Source organism: Marmota marmota, unplaced genomic scaffold (genome assembly GCF_001458135.2).
Source record: "Marmota marmota marmota unplaced genomic scaffold, marMar, whole genome shotgun sequence".
Classification (NCBI taxonomy): domain Eukaryota; kingdom Metazoa; phylum Chordata; class Mammalia; order Rodentia; family Sciuridae; genus Marmota; species Marmota marmota.
In genome coordinates, this window is record NW_025999871.1 from 1,568,583 (window position 1) to 1,581,251 (window position 12,669).

Consider the following 12,669-nt stretch of genomic DNA (forward strand, 5'->3'; position numbering starts at 1 on the left):
TAGGAATTTCTACTTCATCTAGACTACAACTGTGTTTTAAATTTCTGGCATTTAGGATTTCAAGGAGCTTAAATTTTCTTATTTTTTATTCTATCTCAGTGTTACTGATTGTGAATACAAGTTTTGAGTTTTCTTTGTGTCATAAAGTGAAGTCAGATTTGGAACTTATTTCATGCATGCATGAAAAGGGCATGTTTTCTGGTTTGGGGTTTTAAACACTAGATTGTCTTATTAGTTCAAATCTTTTACCTCCTTATTTAATGTTTTGTCCAATTCATCTGTTGTTTTCTGGAATCAGTGTATTAAAGTGCACATTTAACTGTGGCCTTGTCCATTTCTCCTTGTGTCCATTTGAAACTCTGCTAGGAGCATCAGGTTTCCTGACTCTCCTGTCTTCTCCGGGAACTGTTTGCCTTGGCCGTCTGTTCCCTTGAATGCCTTGAATTAAATTTATCTCATGAATATTATTATAATGCCTGGTTTCTTTTCATTGGCAATTACATGGCATATGCTTCTTTGCCTCATTTGTTTTAAATCCTCCTGGTCATTTTATCTTCGTTATGCCTTGTGCAAGTAATTTATAGCTGGATTTCCTTCCAGTTCCTATTTCTCTACCTGTCACCACATTTTGGCTCCTGCTTCTCCTACCGGCTTTCTGGCCTTCCTGGTCCTGTTTGCACCTGCCTCTTCTTTCAGACCATCTCTCAGCTCCTGGGAGGACCCCTCCCTTCCTTCTGCTGGTCCCTGTGTTCTGACTGCCTCCCCCTGCCATGGCTTCTACCCCTCACAGGCCTGAGGTTACCTGTTGGGTCACTAGGAAAACTGAGGCACACCTGATCCTATGACCTCTGTCCTCTAGGGTGCTCCATCCAAGATGGAGGAGGCAGTTAATGCACAATCTCACACAATGGCTCATTACATGAGGAAGCGAACAGGAGGCTATCAGAGAGGATTTGGGGGAGGGGACTATTTTAATTAAGGATGAAATGAGGGAAGACCTCCTTGAGAAAGTGACATTTTAGCAGATACCTGAAGGATGGAAGAAATGAAGGGCAGGTTATTCCCTGGGGAAAGGACAGTACAGTCTTCCCCTATCACCTGGTTGTTCCCTAGAGTGTCAAAGAAGTCTGTGGAGGAAGCACATGAGAACTGTGTTAATCAGCTTTGCGCTACTATGACAAAATACCTGAGACAAACAGCTTCTAAAAAGAAAAGTTTATTTCACTTCATGGTTCTAGAGGTTTCAGTCCATGGTTCCTTGGCCCTGTTGCTTTGGGTCTTTGGCAGCTGAGTGCATCATGGTGGGAGCTCCTGGAGCCTGATCACTTCATGGCACCCAGGAAGCAAAGAGAAATCCAGGAAGGCCAGGAGTCCCAATGTCCCATTCAAGGGCTCAACTCCAATGACCTAACTTTCTTCACTAGGCACCACATCCTAAAGGTTCCACCACTTCCCAGTAGTGCCACAGTCTGGTGACCAGGCCTTGAACACATTAGCCTTCGGAGGATACTGCAGATCCAAACTACAGCAGGGACCAAGTATGCCCCTGTCTTTCAAGGCTCTGAGCCCAGTGCAGGGGGGAGATAGTGAGGTTTTGCACCACAATCTATGGGGTTATTCCCTATGGCCCTTTTGGGGGGCTCCTCGTGGGCCTGGGGGGCAGCTAACTTTAGGCAGAAGCAATAGCAGCAGCAGAAAGAGTATTCCAGAGGTGAGCCCAGCAAAGGTGTGGGTGTGGCCTTTCACATGGGCTGGCAAATACCAGATACCTTTGACATTGTAGAGCTAGCACCCGCCACATGATGCTGCTGAGCCTGTAGTCTCAAGCCCCAGATTTTCTCTTCTCCAGGCTCAATTTTCTTGTTTCTACCAATTTTGGTTTCCCCTAAACCAACCCTTGTTTCAGGACTGCTCTGGGCCATGTTAATAACGTTGGGGAATATACCCATAGTTTACTATGGCAAGTACATTCTCATTGCAATGTCCTGCCCTGCTATTCATATATATATATATATATATATATATCATTATCATTATTCCATTATTCTTTGGAGGGAAAGAATAATGAATGTTGCATTCTGGCCTGGGCCAGGTCCTGGTTCCTCCTTTCTAACACTGTGGTTTGAGAGTCACTTGATCTTTCTATTCTTCTATTTCTTTACTGCTTATCTTAGACCATTTTGTATTGCTGTAACAAAATACTTGATGCTGGCTAATGCATAAAGATTAGAGGTTTCTTTTGCTCACCATTATGGTGGCAGAAAAGTTCAAACAATATGGTGCTGGCATCCTGACAAGGCACCTCCCCCTAGCTGTGTCATAACATAGCATTTGGCATCACAATGGCAGGAACATGTAAGTGTGACCGGGAAGGACTGCATGGCAAGAAAGGAAGCAAGAGACAGGCAGGGTCCAAGATCACTCTTTTTTAACAACCTGTTCTCTGGGGAGCTAATCCAGTCCCTTGAGACCTGACCCCTCTTTTGAGTTAGTCCCTTAAAGTTTCCACCATCTCAGTAATATTACTGAGAATAAGCTTCCCGTTTCTGAACCTTTGGGGGACAAGCCACATCCTAACCATAGCACCACTAGAACGATAAGGATCCTCCTCGTTAGTGTGCAAGTCAAATGGCTATTGGAGGTGACAGTCTCATCACTGTGAAGAGCTATGCATATGCCCTTGCTCCAGAGACCTGGACACTGAGGTTCCCAGGATACTGACAGATATAGCCCTCAGCCCACTAGCTCAGGGGGGCAGGCGGTACCCTTAGTTGTATGGGGCCATAAATTAGCTTGGCAGCCGTGACCCACCCATTTCCCTAGGTGGCACTTGCTTTGGGCTTCCCTGGACAGGAACCCTGCTTTTCTTCAATACATCTTCTCCACAGTCTGTTGATCGGCTCCTTGACAGAGCCTTTCTTTTCCATTCTAGAAACTCTAAAACTGAGGATGGCTCTTGGATATGCCTCCTGCTGTGTGTCTCTTGCCCAAGACATGAGCAAACAGAGCCCCAGCTGCCATCTGGAAGTGTCTCCAAGCACAGGGAATGCCAGGAACTAAACATCTTTTCAGTTACCCAATTAAAAGATAGGATACTGGGGCTGGGGTTGTGGCTCAGTGGTGGAGCACTTGCCTAGCATGTGGGAGGCACTGGGTTCAATTCTCAGCAGCACATATAAATAAATAAAATAAAGGCATCAACAACTAAAAAAAATTTTTTTAAAAATAAAATGAAAAATATTATACTATGACAGACCCTTCCCTTAGGAGAGACTCAGCCTACCAGGTCCAGTGACTTCTCCTTCTGGAGGTAGCTGCACAGAGAAGTGAGACTGAAGGCAGCAGCATCCCCTGCCTCAGCAGGAGATGGGCAGGACTGACAGCTCACTATTCAGCTGGCTCAGTAATGCAGGATGGAGAAAAGGGCCGTGTGAGCTCTGGGTCACTGTGGTTTAGCAGGCCTAGGCTGCAAGTTCATGGGAGCTCCCAGGGAAGTCAGAGATAGTGGCAAAGAGTCTGCTTTACCGGGCCTCGAAGGAACAAGTCTAGCAGAGGTCTTTAGACGAGGCAGGCAACCCAGCACATGTGGGCAGGTCCCAAAGGCCAACGTGAAGGTCAAGGAGATCACTAGGAAGCCGATCCAGGACCATGCAGAAGCTTGCTGCTGGCCAGAGCTCCCTGCAGCAGGAATCCTGTGAGAGACAGGCATCCTGAGCTTTAGGGTCAAGCCCATGTGGGGAAAGTTGAGGTGGCACCCAGGATTGATGAGGCAGAATGTGCCTGCTGTGGGGAGCTTGACTACCAGGTCCCACGGGGACAGAGAAGAGCAGCTGGACCAGGCTCATGTACCCCCAGGCCTGGGGCACAACAGACCTTACTGACTTTGGGGCTGCTCCCTGTGTCCTGAATGAGACTGAGACTCCAGGGACCAGACTACCTGGCCAGGCTTTCCCCCCCTGCTGCTCTCACCTGCTGACCTCAGGGGTCCTGTCTTTCTGTCTTTACCTGCTTTGCCATTGGGCCTTGGGGCTTGTCCACAGGAGCTGGGGAAGGATGGAAGGAGAGTGTTCTATAATATAATGTCCAAGGCACCCCCAAAATGATCATGATGAGAATAATGATGACAAAAATAACTATGTTTAAGGTGAACTTGGCGTTTCTAAAACATCTTTTTTTAAAAACCCCACTGCTTTGAGTGGACCTATAACATACAGTTTGGTTAGAAACTATGCTCCTTGACAGAAGCAGCTTCAAGACTAGCCTTAGCCCAGCTCTGACCTGAGGGTGGCCCTGTGCCCTCCTTTAAGGGATATCTGAAGGGGATACTATATAGTGACCCAGGGGTTAGGATCAGGAGAGCACACTCTGAGGTCTTTTGGAGCCAGGAGGTCATCAGGGGTGGCAGGTAAGTGGCCCTGTGAGTCCTATCTCCAGACATGGTCCTCAATTCACAGCCCTGGGTTACACTGGGGTGGCTTCATCTCCAAATTCCTCAAGAGAAACTGGATATTCTATCTTGTTTTTAATGTGAAATCTCCCAATTTTCAAATACTGTCAACCAAATAAGGCATTCCCCCCCTCCCCCCAATAAGGGATTTTTAAAATACCACAGGGTCTTAATGAGCACCTCTGTGGTCTGGTTTTGCCCCTAGGGGCTGCCCATGCATAACCCTTAGCTTGATAGGGGCAGAAGGGAATGTCCAGCTTCTTCCCCAGGGAAAGACTTTTTCTATGGAAATTACCATCTTTCTGTTTCCCAAGGTGGTTCTGAAGGTGAGCTGTCCCTGCTCGTTGAAAATGCAAAGAAATAAATGTATAAAAATAGAGGAGCAATCCCTCAATTCTTCTGTCAGGTTTAAGTCCCCAGCGTCTCCTCTGGGAGCAGCAGGGATGGCCCTGAATCATCTCCAGGCAGCTGAGTGGAGCACTGAGCTCTGCACGGGCACTGCCTGCAGGGCTCCCAGCCCCTCCCCTGACCCTGGCACAGCCCTGGGCAGCACCAACGTGTGTATGTCTGTGTGTGCTTGCATTGTGTGCACATGTGTGTGTACGTGCATGTAGGTGTGTGCCGGCACATGTATGTGGATTGTGCCGGGACTCCAAGGACCCAAGAAGGCATGGGAACCCAAGCAGAAGCTGCTCAGTCCTGGCCCCAACTTGTTCTTTTTCCAGTCAAAGCCAGCACCTTTGCTTCTTACCTCCTCTCTTTTCATTCTTGGTCTCGCCCACAACTAAGCTGCAGACGTACCTCTGACTAAGTCAGTTCATCTTGTCTGAAGCAGGAAGCAGAGTTTAAGGAAAGAGCTTCTGGCAGAGAGTCAGCCATGCTGGGGTTCTGTCAGTCTCCTCATCTGTCAAATGGGGACAGTAATTTGTCCTGAAGATGCCTGTTGCACTCTTTGAGGAGATGAATACTGGGTTCAATTTGGGGGAGTGGACCCCCGAACCAGGCTGCCTCACATCTCCCTGAGTGGCCAAGTTCCCCTTCAGAGGCCTGGTTCCACCTCCAGAGCCTGTCTTGTGCCACCTTGACATGGAAGGAGTGGCCATACCTGTCTGGGGAAAGTGGTAGATAAGAGGCGATAGGGATAAGTGACAGAGTTGTTCTGGAAGACTCTTTATAGACAATGTTTCAGGGATGTCAACAGCTGAGCAGGGCTCTTGGTACCCATTCTAGCTAAAGCTAGGGCCTGGACATCACCCTCAGTGTTGATGATGTCACCTGCGTCTCTGGTTCTTCTCAGGGCAGGAATCACTGAGTGCCACTGAGAAATACAACCTGGCTTGGACAGAGACCTGTGCAGCAGGGCAGGGGTGAAAGGGATGGGGCTTCCAAGACAGTGGCACGGGGACTCAGTGGGCAGCATACAGTGTGGTCTGCAGCTGCCATCAATGCTGATGGTTGGCCTCGTCAGTCTGGCTGTGACCCCAAGAGGTGAGGGCAGGGGAGGACTGAGAACTGGAGCACTGGTCCAGGGTGACATTTAGACCCAGTGGGGAAGTAGATGGGAACAAAGGCAGAAGCCACAGCTTTGCAGACAGTGGGACACCATCTGAGGCCCTGAACTTGAAGGAGCTCCAGGTCCTGGACCTTGTAGCTGAGACCCCTCAGGCCCTCACCCCAACCAGGCTGCTGCTCATTGCCTGTGCTAACTCTTTAGGGGCAGGAGGTCAGGGCCTGCTGTGGGGAGCTGTCATGAGGAGCTCGTGTTGGTCCCTGCACAATTCATCGAGCACCAGGAGCTGACTTAAGAGTGGGGTGGGGGACATCTACCTGGTCCCTTTAGTGGAGGACTGAGCAGAAAGCTCTTGGAGGGGAGCCAGGCTGGAGGAAATGATGTAGAACACATACTGCTGGAGGAAATGATGTAGAACACATACGTTTCCTCAGTTATAACAGAGGTCAGGGACACCTGGGACATCAGCCTTTTGGTAGTAGGCCAGCCCTTTGGGAGTGTGTTAGTGTATGTGGGTGGAGAGAGCTGGCTGTGCAGGCGACACTCCTGGCCTCAGATGCTGGGTGCCAGCCCTGGGCTCCCCAGTCTGTCATAGTCTTAGGAGGACACCATGGCCCTCACTGTGGCTGTAGTTACTGCCTGGTGCTGGCCAAAGAGTTGGCCCTAAAGCCTCTGAGGTGGTTGGTTTGAGTGCAGCTGAGTCTGAGCCAGCTTGGCACATCACTACAGCCCCTCTCTAGACCTCAGTTTTTTCTTCTGCTAAATGGGGGCAACAATGACCTTGATGATGATGATGATGTTGCTGGCACTTGGCTGGAGCTGAGCTGCATCCAGTGGAGTCTCGTCCTGCTGTGATGTTCCCAGTGAGCCCGGCCTGCCGCTGATGATAATGTCCTATCCCTGTAGGGGCCTCCCTGGGCAACTTGGATAGCCTCAGCCAAGCGCTGGGCGTCTTGGAGGAGCGGGTCAACAGCTCCAGGAGGAGGGCACGAAGACACGCTGCCGATGACGACTACAACATTGAAGTCCTGCTGGGTGTGGACGACTCCGTGGTTCAGTTCCACGGGAAGGAGCACGTGCAGAAGTACCTGCTGACGCTCATGAACATCGTAAGTGGGGCCGGGTGGGTTAGTGCGAGGCCGGAGTCAGAGCGAGGACATGGGGGCGTGGAGTGGGGCATCATGGGCAGGGCTAGACTGCAGGTGGCGCCTGTAGAAGAGTCCGCTCAACTTTCTGTGCCAGACTGTTAATTTTTTTCCACTTGAAGCTGGAAGCGAGGGCCATCCTCAACAGGGAGGCTTTCTGGGTCCACAGGTAAGAAAAGTTGAGCATCCCATCCACCTCCCTGAGTCTCAGGCTTCTTGTCCGCAGGTGGGGATGATTCTGACTTGGCAAGGCTGTTTACAAGTTTAAGCAATTTTTCCCACACTCCAATCATTTGTGTATCTTTTATAAAAAAAATTTTAATGATTGCCATTTTTAAAATTTTAAATTATTTTAAAAAGAAATCTCACTTCATCTAAGAAATAATCTTTTTAAAAAAAAATTTTATTATTGGTTGTTCAAAACATTACATAGTTCTTGACATATCATATTTCATACATTTGATTCAAGTGGGTTATGAACTCCCATTTTTACCCCATATACAGAGAAATAATCTTAAGGTAAAATCCAAAATGAACTTATTCAATGCCAGCTAGATAGTTCTGCATTCGGCCGGCCCTCAAGACAGAGCTTTGGCCCACTTTCTGCCAAAAATGGAGATATGAGTGGTGTTAGGTAGGAGGACAGACAGACAGACACTGATCAGAGGCTCCTCCTTGAAGCAGTCAGAAGAACTGAAGGTTAAAGAGGGAATCACTTTCTTCCTGTGAATCTGGGGTATTTAATAGGGGTGCCTAGGTTTCACATAAGTCTTCTCAGTACCTGCCTCTTGTGTGCATATTGTTTAAATTACAGGGTCACCCCCACACATTCCATGCCTCGTGTCCTTTAAGAGGTACAAGATGTTGATCAGTATGCAGGTGTGGAAACCTTTGCCCTCTCTGCTTGGTGCTGATCAGGCTACTGTGGGGACATGGGGCACCCAGCCTTCAAACTGCAGGCTCTGGGGAAGCTGGGTTAAGCTTTTCAACCCTCCCTCTCACTGGGGCTGGCCCTTCTGAACACTGCTAAGAGCCTAGGTCTGGGAGGGAGGATGGGGTGTGGCTTTGAACAGGAGCTGAAAGGGTGGAGTGTTGGTGCGGAACAGGGCGATTGGTGGAACAGGGTGATTGGTGGTTGGTGGGGTGGAAGCCTGGGTGGATGGGGAGTTCTAAAGTAGCCAGATGTTATCATGAATGAGGTCTAATACAGGTCCAGCCCAGGCAGGCAGTAAAGGGCAGAGGGATCTTCTCGGGGCCTACTGTTCAGCTCTGCTTTCTAGGGCCAGGTGGTGAACCTTTGGGAACCCAGTTGGCACAGTGTCCCCAAGGTGCTGATGAAAGATGCATCAGGGAGGACGTGAGTGAGCTGAACCTTGGAAAGAGGTTCCAAGGAGGTTCCCTCCTCTCCTGCCTTAGATGAGCAATTGACAACCACCCCTCAATCTTCTCAACTGCAAAGCGGTGTTAAAGTCCTCTCTATTTGTACAGTGCATTTTATTTTTTAGAGTGCCCTTATTCTTATATTAATTTTGAAAAGTTCCTTTAATGTAATAATAATAACAATAATTACTCCAATTATTAGCTCCAGTATGTGGCTGTGTGCCAGCCTGTTCTAGGTACTTATTATGCAATATGTTAGGATATCTTCACCATGAGTCCATAAGACCGGTAGATATAAAATCTTTGTGTTCAGTATATGTGTTCTTCCCCAAGGGATTCTACTGCCTTCCCACCCAGTGGGAAAAAGGACTGTGCTTGGAATAGAGTCTTGGCCCCACCTTTTCCAGGTGTGTCATTGGGAATGCTGCCCCAGTTCTCCAAGCCTTGGTTTTTTCATCTTTAAAATGGGCCAGTAATTTCCATCTTGGGGATTGTAGTGAGGATTTAATGAGGAAAGGGAGATGGATGTATTTTTTAGTCTCTAAATAAGGTGACATGTTTTTCAGTCTCTAGGTAAAAAGGTGTTTTGCTAACGTGACAGCAACAATATTTGATTTAATAACAGCACACAAAGAACCATTCATAAGAAGTCCACCAGGGACTCTGCCTGGAGGTGGGGGTATCCAAGGTGAGTTCTTCCTGAGACATAATGTAGCACATCATCCTTTTCCCTGGTTGGAGGTTCTTGTGTCATAGAGAGCTGGTTGGAGGAAGTCTAAAACTTTCTCTGGGTTTTGCAGTGAATGTCAGTGTATTTATTCACACTCCTATGATCCAACTGGACCTCTGTTTTGGATAATGGGCAAAGTTTTTAGAGGATCATGAGAAATATAAAAATTATTAAATCGAAATGAGCTTTATCATAATGAACAACAACAAAAAAAGGATTTTGGGAGCTAAATCCAAGAAGTTAAGAAGTGGGAGTAGGAGCTTATCTTTTTTTTCTGTTTCACACAGATGTGCATTTATTTATTCAGCAACTGTTCATTGAATGTGTACTTGTCCTAGGCACAGCGGTGAGTCCTTCAGAGAAACAGGGGCATGGTAGAGAGGCCTGGGGCTCAGCGACGCTCTAGGGGGCAGGGGGGAGTTTTTTCTATTCTGAGCTGAGCTCCACCTGCCACAGCAAGAGCACAGTGTGGATAAGGGAGATAAGGTTCGGCTCAGCTGGGAGCATGGCATTGCCCTGACAATTAATACCCTGTGTCCTCATTGAGAGTGCGTGCACACTTGGGAAGAGAGAGGATATAAGACAAGTGGGACCCTTGGGTGGTCTTGGGGCTGATTTAAAGCATGCAGGACCGTTTGGTGATCTTAGGGAGGAAGGGCATTGAAGAAGGACAACTATTTGAGAAAAGGACGACTTTGTAGAACATTGTTGTCTCAAAGAGCTATCCGTAGTGACAGAAGTGCTCTCATTCTGTCCTGTCCAGTGTGGTAGCCACTGGCCACACTGGCTCTTGAGCACTTGAAATGTGGCTGGTACAAATGAAGAACTGAATTTAATTTATGTTTCCAACATAATTTTAATTTTTAAATTTTTGTTGTGATAAAATATCCACACAGGCATTATCATCTTCACCATTTTTAAGGTTCAGTGGTGTTAAGTGCATTACATTGTTGCACATCTCTTACCACCATCCATCCCCAGAGCTCTTTTCATCTTATAGAACGGAGACTCTGTATCCATTTGTGTTAGTCAGCTTTGTGTCACTGTGATTAAAATACCTGACAAGAATAACTTAGAAGAGGAAAAGTTTATTGGGGGCTCATGGTTTAGAGGTCTGAGTTGATGGTAGGCCAACTCCCTTGCTGTGGACTCAAGATGAGGCAGAATGCTATGGCAGAGGACATGGCAGAGGAAAATTACTCAGGTGATAGCAGTCAGAGAGAGAGAAAGGGAGACGGCTCAAAGAGCCAGGGACAAGATATAATCCCCAAGGGCCCCCAATGATCTGCCTCTTCCAAGTGCACCCCATCTGCCTACACTTACCATCCTGGAGTCCGTTCATTATAAATCCATTAAATGGATTAATCCATTGGTGAAATTACAGCTCTCATAATGTAATCATTTCATCTCTGAACATTCCTGCCTTGACTAACTAACACATGAGATTTTTGGGGGGCCTCCTCATATCCAATCCATAGTACCATTAAACACTAACTACTCATCTCCTCTTCCTCCCCTCGGCTCCTGGAAACCACTGCTCTACTCTCTGTCTCTGTGAATTTGACCACTCTAGGTACATCACATAAGTGAAATCTTGCCATATTTGTTGTTTTCTGACTGGCTTATTCATGTAGCATGATATCCTCAAGGTCATCCATGTTGGAGCTTGTGCCAGAATTTCCTTCCTTTTTAAAGCTGAATAATATTAAATTGAATGTATGGACCATATTTTATCTATCCATCCCTCCACTGATGGACAGTTGGGTGGCGTCCACCTTTTGGCTGTAGTGAGTAATGCTACAAACATGGCTGTATGAATATCTATTCAAGGTCCTGTTTTCCATTCTTTGGGGTCTACACCCTGAAGTGGAAATGCTGAATCATGTGATAATTCTACGTTTGACGTTTTGAGAAACCACCAAACTGATTTCCTCAGCCACTGCATCATTTTATATTCCCACCAACAGTGCACAAGGGTTCTGGCTTTTCCACATCTGCACAGCACTTGTTTTTTTTTTTTTTTTTTTTTTATAGTAGCCATCCTAACTGGTAATTTATTTGCAGTTAATTTGTGCTTAGATTTAAATTGCCAGGGTGGCCAGTGTCAACTCTGTTGGGACAGTGGAGTTCTGGAAGACATGTGTACAGTGGGAATGCTTCCTGTGTCCTCTCTCTGAACTTGAACTTAGCCATCATATATTAAACAGCAGCACGGGGTGTGTGGGCCTCAAACCAAATCCCAAGTGGCCTTTGGAAGCCTGGCCAGTAGCTTGTCATATTCCTCATGTAAGTTCACAGCTGGTCTTAGGGCCTCCCAGGGCTGGAACCAAAGTAACAACACAGAAGGACAGATGTGGCAGTCGCTTCCCTGGGCTGTATTCCAAGTGCGGCATTTGGTTGATTGTAATAGCAGGCAGGGTCAGGGTTTGGGGGCCACCCCACAGGGCAGGCTGCATGACTGCTGAGGAAGGCCATTGAACTATGGGAGAAGGGTCTAGTAGGGGTTTCAATGGTGGGGACCCAGGATATAGACTGAAGAGGAGAGGCTGAGGTGAATGGGGTGGGTGCATAGCAACTCTTAGATTCCCTCATTGTCCAGGGTGATTTCTACCTGAAGGTCTCCCTTTGGGATCACTCTGTGCGCAGAGTGTAGGCTGGGGTGAGGGTCCTGGTATGGCACAGACAATCCAGGCATATAAAATATCTACATTTTACCCTCCACTGCCCAGTCTCCCATGCAGCTAATTTAGGACCATGTGGCTAGTTTTGTGTAGTGGTCTATATAATATCACTAAGTGCTACTATGTGCCGTTCATCTCTTTTCCTGCCACCATAGCCTCGGGCACTACATGTCTCATTAGGTGCAGCTACAGTACAGCTTAGAGCCACCCAAACAACACTGGACCGTGATGTGAGCAAGGAAACACACATCAATGCCTTAATTGTATTAGGCGACTAAGGTGAGATAGATTCCTTGTTATTGCAGCATAACCCAACTTATTCTGTTTAATACCTCTGGCTCCCATCCACATAGATATCCAATGTTTATTGGGAGTCTGCTGTACATTAGGTAAGGGGTACTGCAGTGAGCAAGACAAGGCACAATTCCTGTTACCATGGGCTTGTCTTGGAGTGAGGGGACAGAGACAATATTTAAGCAAAAAACAAGTGAAATCATTTCAGATAATAATAAATGCAAGGAAGAAATAAAAGAGAATAAAGAAGAGTTGGGGAAGATGGAGATGAGGGAGTGGGTTCGAAGGAAACAACACTGGAGCTGAGACTGATAATGACAGAATTGTGGGAAGAGATGGGATAGATAAACTGTTCCAGGTGGAGGGAATAGGTGGGCACAAAGGCCCTGAGGCAGGAAAGAGGTCAGCACGTTTGAAGAAATGAGAAAAGACTGGTGTGGTAAGCAAAGGCCACAGCCAGCAGAAGGAGCTCGAGGTGATCA

General features: G+C 47.3%; 1 protein-coding gene across 1 annotated transcript in view; it reads left to right on the forward strand.

The window, feature by feature from the left end:
* Positions 1-12,669, forward strand: part of Adamts2 (ADAM metallopeptidase with thrombospondin type 1 motif 2) — a 250,312-nt gene that overhangs the window by 137,733 nt on the left and 99,910 nt on the right. The window contains exon 3 of the mRNA XM_015506380.2: positions 6,864-7,066. Within this exon, the coding sequence (XP_015361866.1) occupies positions 6,864-7,066 (203 nt within the window). The remainder of the gene's footprint in view (positions 1-6,863; positions 7,067-12,669) is intronic.